The sequence below is a fragment of the Scyliorhinus torazame genome, chromosome 5, assembly GCF_047496885.1.
Source record: "Scyliorhinus torazame isolate Kashiwa2021f chromosome 5, sScyTor2.1, whole genome shotgun sequence".
In the NCBI taxonomy this organism is placed as follows: Eukaryota; Metazoa; Chordata; class Chondrichthyes; order Carcharhiniformes; family Scyliorhinidae; genus Scyliorhinus; species Scyliorhinus torazame.
In genome coordinates, this window is record NC_092711.1 from 143,660,471 (window position 1) to 143,679,927 (window position 19,457).

Genomic DNA, 19,457 nt, shown 5'->3' on the forward strand with positions numbered 1-19,457 from the left:
AAGTGTGGTGCTGTTTCAACATTAAGATCCCCACCCTAAACTTGAGCATGTTTTCTATGTTAAAACACTGCATCTCAAACAAAGTTTTGAACACATCAAATGCTAAAATGTTTTTTTAATAAGTATTTAATTGGCTGAAGAGGTGGGAATCTTGTGTGAATCAAGTTCTTCACTCACAATGTACAGCACCCGAACCAGGCTATTCAGTCCCTGTCATTTATACTGTACACGAGACTCCTCCCACTTTACTTCATCAAGCTCCAGCTTTCTCCCTCATGTGTTTACCCAGCTCCCCCTGACATACATCTGTACTGTTCATCTCAACCACTCTGTGTTGCAGCGAACGCCACATTCTCACCACTCTTCTCCTTCATCTGTTCATCCAGTCTCCTCTGATATACATCAATATTATCCACGTCATCCACTACCCGTGGTAGTGAGTTCCACAATTGCACTTCGCTGGGTAAGAGGATTATTTTTGTAACCTTTGTCTTTTCCCTTTTAGTTACTGCCCAGTTTCTCAGCTCTATTTGCTGTTCCTGGAGTGGGGACAGGGAAAGGATGAGACTGAGACTTCACATCACTTTCCCGAACACCATGGCTCAGTCAGTCTCACACTCTCACCTCTGAGGCTGAAGGTCGTGGGTTCAAGTCCCCGCTCCGGAGACTCGACTCCCCCATAATCCAGGACTGACTCTCTTTCAGTCTTCAGCTGCCAGGTTCCTAACTCTGGAATTCCCTCCCTTGACCCCTCCACTTCTCTCTCCTCCTTCAACACTCTGCTTAAAACCTACTTTTTCATTTCGTTGTCTTCAAGGACTTGAAACATTCACGGGAGATAATTTATTTGAAATTCATCCAGAATATTAAATTCCCAACCCAGTTACAGGGATTATTAACAACAACTGAAAATACCTCAACTGTCAGAATGAACATGGTTCAGTCCTGGATGTGAACAACAGCAGCAATAGCAGCAGGATCCAACCCCTACATTCAAACAGAAACTCACTGGTGTGTCAGGGAGTGAGTGACTCCCTTCCCACTGTTATGGGCCAGGGCTTCCGAAACTCCAAAGTGCATTATGGAGTTCACCTGATCTACAACCTTTATGTTGACTTTGGCTAGGATGAGCACAAAAGCTTTCGCCTCAGGTGTGATTCAACAGACTCCCTAGACACCTTAATCAAAACAAGGTTTATTCTAAGAATACAGTTAACACACACACACACATACATATATATATATATACACACAGCAATAATGATCAAACATAAAGACACCACACAGCTACAGTGATCTATGTATAACACTTAATGAATTCCACCTTTAACTGTTCCAATTCAATAACAAAATCCAATAAACCAAAGAGCCCTACTCAAGGGCGTGGCACAGCACACTGCATTCTCACTTGAATGGGACTGGTCTTTTTCCTGAAATTTTGAGCCAGTTTCAACTAGCAGATTTAAACTCCTTCTGGAAATTATACTATATATTTTAAGTTACCAAAGCAGGTACCAACAACCAATGTTTTTTTTTTACTGGAACAGATATTTAAAATGAAAATAGAGAGAGATAGGCAAAAACACACTTATTTCCTCCTCTGCACTCCAAAATGAAACTGAGACCAAACACCTGGCAGCGACAGCCCAGCTCCATACACAAAATGACATCACTGAAGCCATGTGATAAGACAAAAACCTTTCTTCAAGGGACACTCGCATGGCACCACGCACACAACATTTAAACAGCCTCTCCCTGGAATGAACTCACCAGGGCATCAACAGATTGGAAAACTGGGTGAATCTCTTCACACACAGGGAACCCTTAAATGCACCTATGATAAAAGCTAATTACTGCAGATGCTCAATCAGAAACAAAACAGAAAATGCTGGACACCCTCGCCGGTCTGCCAGCATCGGTGGAGAGAGAATGGAGCTACCGTGCCGAACCTGGATGTCTCTTTGTCAAAGCTGGAGGGAACTGGAAATAAGATGAGATTTCTCCTGTTGTGAGGGGTGGTGGCGTGGAGCAGTGGGGCTGGTTAGAGGGCCAGTGACAGGTGGGGATTGACAAAGACGTAGTGGACAAAAAGACAAAGGTGGTGATAATGACTAAGAAAGGTCCAACGCCAGCACCTCCACATCAAGAAGGGTGTTGACAGTGGCACATTAAGAGATCAGAATGTGCCTTTGTTCTTCCATTAGCACATTCTGATCTCTTAATGTGTCAATATCAGCACCCTTCATAGTAACTTATATGAACAACGTCTGATGCATTTACTTATAAGAAACAATAATGAAATTTGAGACAGATGATTCACACATGATTGTAAGTAATAGCTTCATAGAATGTGAAGGCGACTAAAAGAGGTGTCTTTAATGTGGATGGTGAAAGTCAGTCTTAGTTTATATAAAATTGGTCTCTTCCTTCATACATCGGAATAAAGCTTTAAAACCTGATTCTGAGTATCTCCTGGTGGGGGGCTGGGTTGTCCCACAACGGTCGCCATCATCATTCTCAGACTCAGAAGTTTATGTTTCATGAGTTACTCAAAAACACGATTATTTCGCTGAAGACAACTCATTACATAATGATACTGAGAATCAATGATGAAAACACTGATTAATCATCCCCAGTGCATTTCCCGGGTTCAAACACCTCCGGTTACCATCCAAGACCCATATTTTGTTTCAACAAAATGCAATCGGCATGAAAAATGCCTCCACAATCGAGCAACTTAACTGAGAAAACAGACCCTGGGATTTCATGATGAAACCCTTTCATCTCTTACATGACTTATCAAAGTCCGTAATATATTTCTCCATGGATGACCACCTATTTCCTGAAATCTATCAAAGGTTAACAATGCTTCATATGCTTCCAACAACTCATCTTTTTTATACGACTTATCCAAAACGGTAATGGAATATCCAATCAGTTTTCAGCATCTAAATCATCCTCAACGAATTCCGAAAAAACTTTCCTCATAACCTTGTATTTTGCTGTTAATGATGAAGCCAAAGCCTATCCAGCCTCTTTCAGGGGAAGGAAGTGACCCGTGTCCACATCTCAGATTCACTGTTCCATTCCTGATATTGTTCTCCCTCCGAGAAAATCCGTGGATAATTAAAGCCTGTCCTTCTGCCATTCTGTAACTAAAATGTCAGCAGCAATGTACTTCTTCTCAGAGAGAGAGAATAAAACTTTTTACACACGAACAAAGCACCAAAGTTTAGTGTTGATCCTCTGCTACCACGTTATTCAAAATAGTAAGAAGTCTTACAACACCAATTTAAAGTCCAACAGGTTTGTTTCGAATCATTTCATCAGGTGTCTCGCCTGATGAAGGAGCTGCGCTCCGAAAGCTAGTGATTTGAAACAAACCTGTTGGACTTTAACCTGGTGTTGCAAGACCTCTTACTGTGCTCACCCCAGTCCAACAGCGGCATCTCCACATCATTCAAAATAGTGTCTGCAGAGGAAGAATCGGTCTAAAGCTGAGTTGTACCTTGAACAGGTTTATTTCCAAAACAACAAAGGAAACGCAGATACTCTCCCAGTTCCTCACCCCCACCCTTATTCCATTCCACCCTATCCCCTCCAACGCCCAGTTCTCCTCCCCTGAAGATGCTGACTCCCGGGTTAAGGTTCACCCTCACCTAATGTCACCCAGGTGTCTTTCCACCTGAAGCTAACAAACTGTTTTGTCAAGGAACGGCACAAACCAATCCAGTGACTATCCGCACGTACTTTGTGTCAGTTGGGTCACCGCGCCCTGCCCCCTTTTCATCCCAGTTCCAGGAGTTTGGAGACTGGGCTCTGGAGGAAGAATGGCGGCCGCAGCTCCCACAATCCCCCGCGCTGGGGAAATCGCTTTATCCGCCGCGCGGGCAGGCGGCCCAGGACTGCGCATGTCCAAGGGAGAGGAGAAACTGCGCATGTAAATTGGAGTGCCCACCTCCTGACCGTCATACTCAGATTTGGACCAATGCGAGGAGGTTACACCGGAAGGACTCTGCACCTCTAGCCAATCAGAATGCGGGTTTTGTGTGAATGAAGAGTGAGAACAAAGACAGAAACGTCCTCCTGTCTCCAACCGAGAACATAACATAGAACCGACAGTGCAGAAGGAGGCCTCTGTGAGTAACACTTTCTTTTCTCCTTCTTTCCATTTATTTTCTCATTCTCACCTTGAACTGGTCACTTGCAGCAACTGAAGTGAATCCAGGGAGGATGCAGACTCTGGAAAGGTTGGCCCAGGTCTCTCTCTCTTTTTAAAAAAAAACATTTTCTGAAGGCATTTATGATTATATAACAGTAATTACAAATATAAACATAACTCAGTCAATACCCCCCCCCCCACCCCACAACTGTACCCAGCCAACAGACACAGTTCCCCAGCTCACCCTCCTCCTTCACTCACTGATCTTGCCGAAACTAAACTACCTCCCTCTACCCCCTTCCCCCCCTTATTATATCTGCGAACAGTTTAATTTTCCTCAAAGAAGTCGATAAACGGCTGCTACCTCTGGATGAACCCCAACGTTGATCCTCTTTGGGCGAACTTGACTTTCTCAAGCCTGAGAAACCCGGCTATGTCACTAACCCATACCCCCGATTTCGGGGACTCCGAGTCCCTCCGTGCCAGTAAGATCCGTCTCTGGGCTACCAAGGAGACAACGGCCAAAATGTCAGCCTCTCTCGTCCCCTTGACTCCCAGGTCTTCTGACACTCCAAAAATCGCCACCTCTGCACCCGGTGCCATCCTTGTCTTTAAAACCATGGACCTGACATCAGCAAATCCTCGCCAATATCCCCTAAGCTTCGGACATGCCCCAAACATGTGGACATGGTTTGCTGGCCCTCCCGCACACCGCCCACACCTGTCCACCACGCCTTCAAAAACTTGCTCATCCAGGCAACAGTCGTGTGTGCCCGGTGGACCACCTTAAATTATATCAGGCTGAGCCTGGCACATGATGAGGACGTTTTGACTCTACTCAGAGCATCCTCCCAAAGACCCGCCTGTAGTTCCTTATCCAGCTCTTCTTCTCGCTTGCGCTTTACTTCCCCTGTCTGGCGTCCCTCCCACGCCATAAGTTCTTTATAAATTTCTGAGACCATCCCCTCCCCCATCCTCGTTTTTGAAACTGCCTTATCCTGTATCCACTGGGTCGGTAGAAGCGGAAAGGAACCTGCCTCCGGTACGATGTCCTTCACCTGCAAATAATGAAACCTATTCCCTCCTGGGAGTTCAAACTCCTCCTCCAAACAAGAAAAGCTCCCACCAATAAACAGGTCCCCCCGCCTCTCAATCTGTGCTCTCTGCCACCTCTGAAACCCCCCATCCAACCTCCCCGGCACAAACCGTTGGTTCCCACAAATTGGAGCCCACATCCTCTCTCTCTCTCTCTTAAAGACATTGACATTCTTTGCTCTCTCAGCTTGACACATTTATTTGTCTGACTAAAAGGATGGTCTCTTTCCTAATGTTCACAATTAAAGGGCTGCTTTCCCCAGGAGATGGCTGATATTTGAGGGGGCAGTAAATTAATATCGGATAGAGAAATGTCTACTGTTGTTATAGGGTACAGATTAGATATATTATTGATGGTTCAGTAATAAAATATATTTGTTATTATTTCTAGTTTTGTAATATAGTTGTGCACCTATGTCATATTTTTCCAGTCAGAGTGATTGTAGCACAGAAGGCGTCCATTCATTAATTCGAAACCATACCGAATCTGTTGAGCAAACTAGTCAGTACAATTACCCGTCTGTATCCATGTTCCCCTGCAAGTTTAGTTCCTAAATGGGCCCATGCTATTCCATTTTGAAATTAATAATCATCGCAGCTTCCACCAACCTCATAGGCAGTAAATTAGAAGTTCTGAAAAATTGCCTCTGAATAAAGTTCTTCCCGCACCCCCCATTTCTAATCAAGCAATACAGTTCAGCGGCACAGTTACACAGCTACTCACAGCACCAGAGACATAGGTTCAATTCCGGCTCCAATTTCCGGGTGCTCTAATTTCCTCCTACAGTCCAATGGTGTGCAGTTAGATGGATTGGCCATGCTAAATTGTCCCGTAGTGTCTAAAGATGTCCAGGTTAGGTAAATTGACCATGATCAATGCACAGGGTTACGGGGATATGGCAGGGAGTGAGCCTAGGTAGAGTGCTTTTTCTAAGGGCCGGTGCAGACCCAATGGACTGAATAGTCTCCTTGTGCACTGCAAGAAACATTACCCAAATTCTGTAGTCCAGTCAAATGGACAAATATCTCTGGCAGCTGCCAAAAGATTTTGAGATTCCCTTTTCCAGGACAGGTTGCAAAGTGCATGGATCTGTTGATCAGCTGATTCAGCATCTTCAGGAGAATTGGGAGTATGGATATTAGTTACAACAGAGTGAGAATGGAGTCAGAGTGTGTGGGGTGGAGATTTACAGCTTTGAGGGAATGAGAGAGGAAAGAATGTTCCATAGAAACTGGAATTGTCTGTTCTGAATTTCTGTCCTGTACCGACACTGAGATGATCTTTGTAAACACATTTAACAGGATATTAGAAGATGAGGATTTACACACAGAAATCTCAAACCAAATATCACATCAAACCAAACATCACATCAAGATCTGACAGTCACTCAATTCATCAGGACCTGAATATCATCGGCCTTTGAATCTATAAGGAGAAATGTTTTTCTGTTCCGTCAGATTCAGATTTTAAACATCAGTGTGACTGAAAATGCACCGAGATACACACACTCAATAAGAATGTTCCAAAGCACTGACTTTTAACCAGTTACACAGCCTGAAAAAACATTGCATCATTCACAGCGGGGAGAGACCGTATCTGTGCTCTGTGTGGGGACGAGACTTTAAGAGACACAAGGACACCAGCAGCATGGAGAAGCCATGGAAATGTGGGGACTGTGGGAAGAGATTCAGATCCCCATCTGTGCTGGAAACTCACCGACGCATTCACACTGGGGAGAGGCCATTCACCTGCTCTGTGTGTGGGAAGGGATTCAGTCAGTCATCCACCCTGCAGACACACCAGCGAGTTCACACCAGGGAAAGGCCTTTCTCCTGCTCCATGTGTGGACACCGATTCACTCATTTATCCACCTTGCAGGCACACAGGCGAGTTCACACCGGTGAGAGGCCATTCATCTGCTCTATGTGTGGAAAGGGATTCACTCAGTTATCCAGCCTGCTGAGACACAATGTCACTCACACCAATGAAAGGCCCTTTAAATGCTCTGACTGCGGGAGTGGCTTCAAAAGCTCTCGGGAGCTGATGACCCACCAGGGCATTCACACTGCGGAGAGACCGTTCAGCTGCTCTTACTGCACAAAGAGGTTTCGAAAGTCATCCACACTACGGACACACCAGCAAATTCACACCGGGGAAAGACCGTTTACCTGCTCTGAGTGTGGGAAGGGATTCACTAAGTCACCCGATCTGCTGATACACCAGCAAGTTCACACAGGGGAGAAACCATTTACCTGCTCTGAGTGTGGGAAGGGATTCAGTTCTGCAACCCAACTGATGAGACACCAGCGAGTTCACACCAGGGAGAGGCCATTCATCTGCACTGGGTGTGGGAGGGGATTCGCTCATTTACCCAACCTGTTGAGACACAATGTCACCCACACCAATGAGAGACCCTTTAAATGCTCGGACTGTGGGAGCAGCTTCAAAACCTCTTCGGTACTGATGGAACATCAGCGCACTCACACCGGGGAGAGACCATTCATCTGCTCTGTTTGTGGGAAGGGATTCACTCGGTCATCCTATCTGTTGAAACACCAGCAAGTTCACAAGTGATGACAGGGGTTGGATTCTGCTGTTATTGCTGCTGTTAATCACATCCAGGACTGAACCATGTTCATTTTGACACTTGGTGAAGTGGGAGGGTCGGAGGATTTATTTCTGCTGGACTGGCCGTTCTCATGACTTTGCTTCCAGTGGGCTGATGCTCTTTGAAACTGGGAGTATTTGGAAACCAAAGGTAGTTTTAAGGGATTTATATTTGTATGGATAAACATTAGAAAAAAGTTAGTTTTCGGTAGGTGTTTTGTGCCTCGAAGGGAGCTGTAGTTAGACGTTAAAGGCGGTCTACGTGGGGATTAGCTTCAATCCTAGGATACGATTGTGTTTAGATAGCTCCGCATAAAGAAAAGATAGTTGCTGAGCAACTAGAGAGGCCCTGAAAGGTGGCGAACAGCTTTCTTTTGTTCTTTAGTTTATAGCTGAAAGCTAGCAGCAGTTGCAGGCAGTTGGAGTCAGGTCACGGAGCAGGGAACAGCTCCCAACTCTGCTCGAAGCTGGAGAGAGAAACCAACTCTCTCAGCTTTGCTATAAGAAAAGCTGGATATTGGAGTAATGTGCAGGAAAGAAGATTCAGAGGAAACTCAGGGATAGCTGGGTCTGAAAACCTGGAAAGAGAACAGGATTCTGTTCAGGGACACCAGACAAAGCTGAGAAGGAATTGGTTAGTGAAAATACAAGACAAACGTTTCATAAAAAAATCCTCACTGTTAAAATGTGTTAATATCGTCTATGAACAACTTGTAAAGTATTAGTTGGATATCAGAATTTGTGTAACAGTGAAAGTCAGTGAAAGCAGTGAAATCATAAATGGGTTGGTCCACAATCCTGGCACAGATTTCCTGCTAAAAATTGGAGTCAAAAGGGCCCTTGGAAAAGTTGGACTGGATTTTGGAATGTGGATCACTAAGTAAAGGTATTCTTATAAGGGAATATTTTTAAAAGTATTTTGGGAATGGAGTTTGGAAACTCTCATATGACAATCATCTGGGGCGATTCTAAGGAGAAATCCGGAAACACTAACTTTGTGCCAATGAGACCATTGGGGCTTCAAATGTATTTTGTCATCCACGTGAGTCTTAAAACTTGTGTGTATTGGTGAAGCGGAAGGAGGTGTAAAGGAGGATTGTATTATAATCCATTTTTATGTTTAATTTTTTTCTTATTGATAAAACTAATCAGTAGCCCCGTGACTCTGTTTCATTTAAAAAAGTTAAAGTCTTTTGAGCCAGGGTTCCATTATGGGATCTTCCTGTTCCGTTATAACGTCAACTGGGATCGGAACAGGAGTGAAATTTTCTACTGAAATGGAAACATGGAAAATAGGAGCAGGAGGAGGCCATTCGGCCCTTCAAGCATTCTCTACCATTCATTCTGATCATGGCTGATCATCCAACTCAGTAACCTGTTCCTGCTTTCCCCCCCGTGTCCTTTGATCCTTTCAACCCCAAGATTTCTATCTAACTCCTTCTTGAAAACATACAATGCTTTGGCCATAACTGCTTCCTGTGGTAGCAAATTCCACAGACGCACCGCTCTCTGGGTGAAGAACTTTCTCCTAATCTCAGTCCTCAGTGGTTTACCCTGTATCCTCCTGGACACTAAATAGTGTTTTTCCCCAACTACAGACAGATCGAAAATAAATTCAGAAAGAACTGGAAAAACGCAGCAGGTCTGGCAGCATCTGTGGGGAGAGAAACAGTTGACGTTTCACGTCCAATGTAACTTACTTCAGAACTAAAGAGAGGGAGAAATGTGCTGGGTTTGATGCTGGTGAGAAAGGGTCAGGTAGAACAAAAGGGAATGTCAGGGATTGGTTAGAGGGTGGGTGAGATTAAAAGACAAAAATGTCCTGTTACAAAAGGCAAAGGGAGAGGTACTGGTTGCAGTAAAGAAACAAAGCATTGGGGTGGAACGGTGACACAGTGGTTAGTTCAGCTGCCCACGGCGCTGAGGGCCCAGGTTTGATCCTGGCCCCGGGTCACTGTCCGTGTGGAGTTTGCACATTCGCCCCATGTCTATGTGGGTTTCAGCTCCACAACCTAAAGATATGCAGGTAGATGGATTGGCCACGCTAAATTGCCCCTTAATTGGAAAAAAATAATTGAAGACTCTAAAGAAATTTAAAAAAAGAAATAAAGCATTGGTCCAGAGTAAGCGTTAATGGCAGAATAAAGGACAGCTCTGTCTGGAAGCAAAAAACATGTAAACAAGATGCAGACTGGCACTCAGTAAAAAAACAAATCAAAATGGAGGAGAGAGTTCAGGGTGTGAAGTTGTTGAATTCAATGTTGAGTCCAGAAGGCTGTAAAGTGCCTCATGGGAAGATGAGGGGCTGTTCGTCCAGCTTGTGTTGGGCTTCTCCGGAACATTGCAGCAGGCCGAGGACAGAAATGTGAGCCTGAGAGCAAGGTGGTGAATTCTTCTGGCAGCAAGCGGAGGGTCAGGGTCATGCTTGTGGACTGAGCGGAGTTTTCCACAAAGAGGGCAGGGAACAGGCTACAGATGAATTAAAGATAAACCATTTGTGTCCAGAATATTGTGAATATCCTTTTACTCTGGTTGTCTTTGATCCTCAAGTCATTTTCTGTTTTTTTTAACCATGTTATGCTTCATTAATAAACATTTATCATAACAACATTTGATTTTTCATGATTAGATTGATGTCGTTCAGGGAAAGTGGGTGAGAGGGGTTGACAGGCTCTTTAACAGAAAGTGAGTCCCTCTGAGGTAATTGGCAAAGGAGCCAGAGGGGGGAATGAGATTTTATTTTATTTATTGACACAGTGAATTGTTCTGACATGTCTGAAAGCAGATTCAGTTGGATCTCTCCAAATGGTAAATACTTGTAAGGGAAGAATCTGCAGGGTTCTGGGGAAAGAGCAGAGTATTTGGAGGAATGGGAGAGTCCTCTCAAAGAGATAGCGGGGACCCGGTGGGCTGAATGGTCTCCTCCCGCAAGCTGTGAATCTGAGCCTCCTGCTTTTGTGCAGGTTAAAAGGGACAGATTTCATTGCAGCCTCTTCCCTGTATATGTATTTACAGAGACAGGTTTCTCTTTAGCTCCGAGTGACCGATATAACAATTGGTTGGAGGCCCATTTCCCAGTCAGTCCTCCAGCACTTTCCTGTCTCTCTATTAGTGCGACGTCCATGGCATTTTCCCAACTGCGCACAGGCCCCGTTATTCTCAGCTAAATTCAGCCTCAGCTCTATTGCCTGGCTGTCATTGACATGAGCAATAGAGACAGAAAGGTGCCCGAGGCTCAAATGGGAAGTCAGAACTTGTGGCTCTAAACCAACACTTAAACATTTGTCAGTCAAATCCACGTTATTTATATTGGGGTGTTTATTATTAGATTTAGGCACTGGAGACAAAGGGTGGGGGGTTTTAAAGGGTAACTTTCCATTTCTAACTTTGTATTGTCTCGAGTGTCAGCCGTGGCTCAGTGGGCAGCTCTCTCACCTCTGAGTCAGAAGGTTGTGGATTCAAAACCCAGTCCAAGGACTTGAGGACAAAAATCACATCCAACATTCCTCGTCCCAGCACTGAGGGAGTGCTGCACTGTCAGAACAGCCTTCTTTCAAATAAGATGTGAAACTGAGGTCCTGTCTGCCCCTCTCAGGTGGGTGTAAAAGTTCCCACAGCCACTATTTTGAAGAAGAACAGGGGTGTTATCCCCGGTGTCCTGGTCAATATTTATCCCTCAATCAACATCACTAAAAACAGATCATCTGCTCATTATCACATTGCTGTGTGGGATCTTGTGTGTAAATTGGCTGCTACTTTTCCTACATTGTAACAGTGACTACACTTCAAAAGTACTCCATTGGCTGTAAAGCACTTTGGGACGTCCTGTGGTTGTGAAAGGTGCTATAGAAATGCAAGTTTTTAAATTGAAGATTTATTTATCATAGATTATCATAGAATTTACAGTGCAGGAGGAGGCCATTCAGCCCATCAGGTCTGCACCGGCGCTTGGAAAGAGCACCCTACCCAAGGTCAACACCTCCACCCTATCCCCATAACCCAGTAACCCCACCCAACACTAAGGGCAATTTTGGACACTAAGGGCAATTTATCATGGCCAATCCACCTAACCTGCACATCTTTGGACTGTGGGAGGAAACCGGAGCACCCGGAGGAAACCCACGCACACACGGGGAGGATGTGCAGACTCCGCACAGACAGTGACCCAAGCCGCAATCGAACCTGGGACCCTGGAGCTGTGAAGCAATTGTGCTATCCACAATGCTACTGTGCTGCACCAGTGTTTTCTGAACTTGTTATTTGGAACTTTATTGATTTCAGCCACCCCCAACTTACCATTTAATAAATTCACTTTGGTTCAGACAAGGCAATTAAGGCAAAGGCAGAATTCTCTTGATGTTAAATTTAAAAAGTTTATTCAAAGAAACTTTCAGACATTGACTTTTACAACTTCATGCGGGTGATCAGTCTGTAGAAGCGAAACCCTCTCTGGCTCCTTTGACAGTAATTTCCTTGGAACTCAGCCTCAAGAATCTTCAGTACTTGGCAGCAAGGAAGACCTTCATAACCTCTGCTTTTATCCCCAAAGTGACCATTACTTCACGTCAGAGTTGGGCCTGTTGTAACATGAGCATGTTGTAACATGTGGGGCAGCACGGTAGCACAAGTGGATAGCACTGTGGCTTCACAGCGCCAGGGTCCCAGGTTCGATTTCCCGCTGGGTCACTGTCTGTGCGGAGTCTGCACGTTCTCCCCGTGTCTGCGTGGGTTTCCTCCGGGTGCTCCGGTTTCCTCCCACAGTCCAAAGTCGTGCAGGTTAGGTGGATTGGCCATGATAAATTGCCCTTCGTGTCCAAAAAAAAGGTTAGGAAGGGTTATTGGGTTACGGGGTTAGGGTGGAAGTGAGGACTTAAGTGGGTCGGTGCAGACTCGATGGGCCGAATGGCCTCCTTCTGCACTGTATATTCTATGTTCTATGACAATTGGTCAATTTGGTCACTGGATCAATTTATTTGGATCCTCAATTACTGACACCACCTTTCATTATCTCAGACAGGAATACAATAGAACTGTTTCATACGACCCCTTTATCTAATTCTATACATTCCCTTTTTCAAACAGTTTCAAATGTTGAGGCTAATCAGAGTTTGAAGGTCTCTCTTGCCAGTACATTTATCCTCATTGCATATTCTTTACAAGCACAGCAATTAAGCTTTTACATTTTTACAGCAAATAAAACTGAGTCTCTTACTGTAACTACTGATTCATTATTGATTATTTAATTGGAACTCAATTAATGCTCATTACTTAATCAGTCATCTGTTACTGACTGGTAGCTAATTAATACAGTAATCTTTAATTAATATATTTGGTTAATACAATATTCACTAGTTGAAAATGACAGATTTGTGAAAGACAATACCTTTCTTTCTTACTAACCGAGATTGGATTGAACATTGAGTCTTCGACTTGAGCCAGACATTGGCAATATATGATCTTCTGTAACTTTACAAAATTCTGGAACAATTTGTTACTGGAAACAATTTTGCCTCACTCAGCTTTGGTTTGGAACAGAATGAATTTTTAAAATAAAGGTCCAGTCATGTTTTAGAGTTTAACATGGTTTCCTTAATCTTGTTACTCATAACAGTGAAGATGGACGAGTGATTGATTTTTAAAACAAAATATTATCAATGAGGCATACCCAGAATTTCCGACATTATAATAATATAATCGCTTATTGTCACAATAGGCTTCAATGAAGTTGCTGTGAAAAGCCCCTAGTCGCCACATTCCGGCGCCTATTAGGGGAGGACATTACAACAGTGACTACACTTCAAAAGTACTTCAAAGGCTGTAAAAAGCTTTAGGAGATTGTGTTCATGAAAGTTGGTATAGAAATAGATACAGAATCCCTTGAGTGCAAAAGGAGGCCATTCAGCCCATTGAGTCAGCACCGACTCTTCCAAAGAGCACTCCACCCATATCCACTCACCCGTAACCCCATAACCTAACTTGCACATCTCTGGACACGGAGGGGGGGGGGCAATTTATCAGGGCCAATCACCCTAACCCATACATCTTAGGACTGGGAGGCAACCAGAGCACTCGGAGGAAACCCACACAGACACGGGGAGAATGTACAAACCACACACAGACAGTAACCAAGGCCAGAATTGAACATGGGTCCCTGGTGCTGTGAGGCAACAGTGCTAACTACTATACCACTGTGCCGCTCAAATAAATGTAATTTATTTTTAGAACAGACTTTATAATCCTGCACAGAATTCCCCAAATCCCTGTTTATCTCCTCTGTCCTCACAACCCTTTTCCCTCCCCCAAGTCGCACAGAGGGAATTGTTCCAATGTCGGCCTTTTTCTTTGTCAAACAGGTCAAGTATTTGCGTGGTTTATTCCAAAACTCGTACAATGTCTGCCTCGTAAACCTTTCTCGACCTGCTGAATCAATAGGGAGTCCAAAGCCACTCTTGCCGCATTAACCTCCTTCAGCAATAGCTTATTCAAAATCTCCTTATAATTCTGCTCGGCCTTCGTGAAACAAACCCCCAGACATTGCTGGTTCTTCAGCATCCGAGCATAAAATTTACATGTCTCCCATAAAATGGAGGGGGAATACCAGGGGTCATGTTAATCCAAAGGAAAAACTCAAACTCGTTTTTACAATGCTTAGTAAATTAAGTATCTCTTATCAGAGAGGCAACAAACCTCCACATTCTCGACCTGGGGGTGAACCCTCGAGTAGAATTCCAGAGAAACAGTGGGATGGTCCACAACCGATGGTCACGACGGTGCAAGAGGACACCAGGTGTAGGATCGTCCTTGATATTAAAATGTTGTTGATTCTAGTATGACATTGATGTGGAGCTGGAAAGAAGGTAAAATCTCCTCCCCTCGGGTGCAAAGTTCTCCAAACATCCACATAACCCACCTCCTCACAAGTAAAGGCCAATGCCCTGGCTTGCGGGGTGGGGGTGGGGGTGGAAGGGGGTTGGGGGGTCCTGGTAACCAGGAGCTTATCTACCAGCGGATTTAAGGGACAGTTGAAATCACCAACCACAAAAGAGTTAGTTGAAGTTAACTGCAAAATCCACAAAGGCCTTAGTAATGAACTCCGGGAGCAATTCGGGGAGCCATAAACATCCATTATTGAAACAACATCTCCATGCACCAAACCTCTAATGATCACATATCGACCTCCTTTGTCCTTGGTGCAGGTTTCAACCTTAAAATGGATATTTTTATTAATAAGGATTGCCACATCCCTGCTACTTGATGAAAAGGAGATGAAAAAACCTGCCCCACCCAATCCCGCCTCAATTTAAAGTGCTCATCATCCAGATGAGTTTCCTGTAATAAAGCTATGCCGACTTTCTCCTTAAGGAGAGGATAACCATAGATTATCATAGATTATCATAGAATTTACAGTGCAGAAGGAGGCCATTCGGCCCATCGAGTCTGCACCGGCTCTTGGGAAGAGCACCCTACCCAAGGTCCACACCTCCACCCTATCCCCATAACCCAGTAACCCCACCCAACCCTAAGGGCAATTTTGGACACTAAGGGCAATTTATCATGGACAATCCACCTAACCTGCACATCTTTGGACTGTGGGAGGAAACCGGAGCACCCGGAGGAAACCCACGCACACACTGGGAGGATGTGCAGACTCCGCACAGACAGTGACCCAAGCCGGAATCGAACCTGGGACCCTGGAGCTGTGAAGCAATTGTGCTATCCACAATGCTACCGTGCTGCCCCATTTGAGCCAGGGAAGTGGGATTGGAAATTTTCGGAGATGGGATTGAAAAGGAATTAGGACACTAAAAGACGTATTTCTTGGGGGTCGTTTTGCGGGATTGAAGGAGCTGGGAGCGAAGTATGGGCTGGAGCAAGGGGAAATATTTAGATATATGCAGGTTCGAGACTTTGCCAGAAAGGAGATAGAGCTTCCCAGTAGAGCCGGGGCGACAGGGGGACTGGGGAAGGGGTAGTATTGGTGGTTTACGGGGCTATTTTGGAGGAGGAGAAGGCGCCTTGTGTATTGATGTTTGCCCTATGTATTGTTCTCATGTATGGAATGATCTGTCTGAACTGTACGCAGAACAATACTTTTCACTGTATCCCGGTACACGTGACAATTAACAAATCCAATCCTCACCATTGAGGTGATAGTATTTCTAATCAGTAAGGCTACTCCACCCACTCTGCCATATTCTCTGTCCCTCCTGTAAACTTTATAACCGGTATATTTGACCAGTCCAGACCATCCTGCTACTTGTTTTTGGAACTGTATTGAGTTCCCTTGAGGCCTTTTTTGTACTCACAGCTCCGAAACTCCATCCCTCCGAGTGCACTCCCTGGAGACTAGGTCTGGGGAATAGGTATTGGAGATGAGGTATTGGGGAATGAGAGGAAGGAATGTTCCATAGAAACTAGAATTCTCTGTTCTGAATTTCTATCCTGTACTGAGTGTTGACTTTTGTAAACTCCTTTTACAGATATTACAAGAGGAGGAATTACAGACAGAAATCTCAATTATCACGTCTCGGTCTTACAGAGTCACTCGATACCTTGGGATCTGAGTATCATCGGCCTTTGAATCTAGAAGGAGAAATGTTTGCCCGATCTGTTGGCTTCAAAAGATTTTAAACATCAATGTGACTGGAAAAGCACCGAGACAGACACACCCGAGTGAGAGTGTTCCAGGGGACTCACTGTGGAAAGAGCTTTAACCTGTTACACTGCCTGAAAAATACATCACACCATTCACAGCGGGGAGAGACCATACACGTGTTAATAATAATCTTTTATTGTCACAAGTATGAAGTTACTGTGAAAAGCCCCTCGTCGCCACATTCTGGCGCCTGATCGGGTAAGCTGGTACGGGAATTGAACCCGCGCTGCTGGCCTTGTTCTGCATCACAAACCAGCTGTCTAGCTACTGAGCTAAACCAGCCCTTCACCAGTTTGTGTGTGGTCAAGGCTTCAACTAATTGTCTGTCTGACCTGTGGAGACACGAGGAGACCCAAAACATGGAGAAACCATGGAAATGTGGGGATTGTGGGAATGGATACACAATCCCATCTCAGCTGGAGATTCATCGATGCAGCCACACTGGGGAGAGGCCGTTCACCTGCTCTCAGTGTGAGAAGGGATTCGCTCAGTTCTCCAGCCTGAAGAAACACCAGTGAGTTCACTCTGGGGAGAGGCCGTTCACCTGCTCTCAATGTGGAAAGAGATTCACTCAGTTATCTAACCTGCAGTCACATCAGCGGGTTCACACCAGGGAGAGGCCATTCCCCTGCTCCCAGTGTGGGAAGGGATTCACTGAGTTATCCAGCCTGAAGAAACATCAGCGAGTTCACACTGGAGAGAGGCCATTCACCTGCTCTCAGTGTGGGAAGGGATTCACTGAGTTATCCAGCCTGAAGAAACATCAGCGGGTTCACACTGGAGAGAGGCCGTTCACCTGCTCTCAATGTGGGAAGGGATTCACTCAGTATTCCAGCCTGCGGAGACACCAGCGAGTCCACACTGGAGGGAGGCCATTCATATGCATGGTGTGTGAGAAGGGATTCAGTGATTCATCTACCTTGCGGACACATCAGCGAGTGCACACCAGGGAGAAACCGTTAACCTGCTCCCAGTGTGGGAAGGGATTCAGAGATTCATCCCACCTGCGGATACACCAGCGAGTTCACACTGGGGAGAAACCTTTCACCTGCTCTCAATGTAGGAAGGCATTCACTCAGTTATCCAGCCTGAAGTCACACCAGCGAGTTCACACTGGAGAGAGGCCGTTCACCTGCTCTCAGTGTGGGAAGGGAACCCATGATTCATCGCACCTGCTGAGACACCAACAAGTTCACAAGTGATTACAGGAATTGGATTGTGCTGTTATTGTTTCTGCTTCAATTACATCCAGGACTGAATTTTGAGAGTAACGAGGCCACTGAATTGCGGGAAATGCCAAAAACGAGATCCGCGCCAGGCGCCAAACAGTTTGCGATGCAACCGGCCCGTTACCCTTGGTGAAATCAGGATCTCGCCGTAGCGAGGTGAGAAACCAATTATCACCTCTTCAGCCCCATTTCCATACAATTAACGAGAGCTACCCCAGATCCAATGGCCTTCCGTCATTCAGCGGCCTCCCCAGCAAGCGCTCACACTGGCGGCGATTAGTATTTCTTTTGTAAAGCTTGAACCAGTCAGAAGAACTCCTGAGGTGAGCCGAGGAGGTGAGTAGCCATCTTTGCTCACAGGCAAAGAGCCCGGGGGCACTGGGCATGCTGCCCCAGTACTCGGGGGGGGGGGGGGGGGGGGTGGGGGACCTTCCGCAGGGGTGGGTTGCCATGGGGTGGGGTGGGGGGAGGCCTTGGGGGTGGCAACCACTCGGGCACCACCATGCCAACCCCTGGATCATGTGTTCCAGTTCCGGGGGCAACCCTTGTCCCTGCCCATCTGCCCCAACAGCCACCCGTAAACCCCACCGACTGCTGAGGCCTCTGGCTGTGTGGCTGAAGGCTGTTGCTGATAGGGAATTGGCAATCGTAAGCCCTTAAAGTGAGCCCTTCACAGATGCCAAGAGGATTCCTGTGGGTGGGCAGGCCTTGTAGCATGTGGGAGTCATTGCCTCGCATTGCAATTAAACTTTGATGCCTGAACACTGCGGGGGACAAGAGCCTACACGCAGCATCCGCACACCCAGGGGATGGGACAGAGCCTCAGGGACATGTCCACGGCCAGAGGGTGGGTGGGTGCCACGTCAGGTGGTGGGGGGGGGGGGGGGGGGGGGGGGGGGGGGGGGGGTGCCTGGAGAGATGGGCAAAGGGACCAGGGGTCAGCCCGCATTGCAGAAGAAAGAGACAGAGGCATCATAATGTTTGTGCAAAGAGGTATTTATTGTGCTGTACGTTATCCCACTCCTGGTGGCGTGGTGCCCCCCCCCCCCCCCCCACCCCTGCGCCCAGTACCCTCGGTGATCCTCGACATGCCTGGCCCTCCTAGCTCTAACACTATGTCTGGCTGTGACCAACATTGACAAAGCTGCACAGGCGTGACTGACACTCATTCAAGTGTCTATCTGAAACCGCGCACCAGGGAATGAACGCAGGCGGACCATTCTGGTTGAAGCCACGCTAACGTGACTGACGGATTCGAAGCCGCGGAGATGGGCCAACGCTCACTCGAGCATCTGGTTGAAGCTGCACAGGTTGTTGAAGCCATGCAAGTGGGCCAATGCTCACTCGAGTGTCTAGTTGAAGCCGCATAGTTCACTGCATTTTCTTTCCCTTTGTCTATTTGTTAGATTTCTTTCTTCATCGCATCAGAAAATAAATAAATAAATATTGCCGAATACAAAAAGAATGAGGATGCTCCCGGTTCTGATTGAGGAGCCGTGAGCTCCATCACAGGGTTCATAGCGGAACATCAATCTCAGTTAATGCAGAAAGATGGTTGGGACCCACACCTTACGGCTGGGGAACAGGAAAGCTGGTGGATGGGTCAGAAGAAGGATAGAGAACAAAAGGGGTAATAATTCTGAGCAGCCTATATTTAGTGAATAATTAGACAAAGGAATGAGACAATCCAGTCCAGCCGGTGGCTGC

General features: G+C 45.9%; 1 protein-coding gene across 2 annotated transcripts; it reads left to right on the forward strand.

Annotated features, from left to right (window-relative positions):
• Positions 1 to 4,047: 4,047 nt before the first annotated feature.
• On the forward strand, positions 4,048 to 18,148 carry LOC140419958 (uncharacterized). 2 transcript variants are annotated; one of them, XR_011946111.1, is made up of 3 exons: positions 4,048 to 4,139; positions 6,560 to 8,499; positions 16,346 to 18,148. XR_011946111.1 is itself a non-coding variant. In XM_072504002.1 (2 exons), the coding sequence occupies exon 2, from the start codon at positions 6,906 to 6,908 to the stop codon at positions 7,830 to 7,832; it is 927 nt and encodes a 308-aa protein (XP_072360103.1). In that variant the 5' UTR covers positions 4,048 to 4,139; positions 6,560 to 6,905; the 3' UTR covers positions 7,833 to 10,320. The 2 variants fall into 2 exon arrangements, 1 of the variants encoding a protein (XP_072360103.1); XM_072504002.1 differs by lacking the exon at positions 16,346 to 18,148 and having other exon boundaries at positions 6,560 to 10,320.
• Positions 18,149 to 19,457: the final 1,309 nt, after the last annotated feature.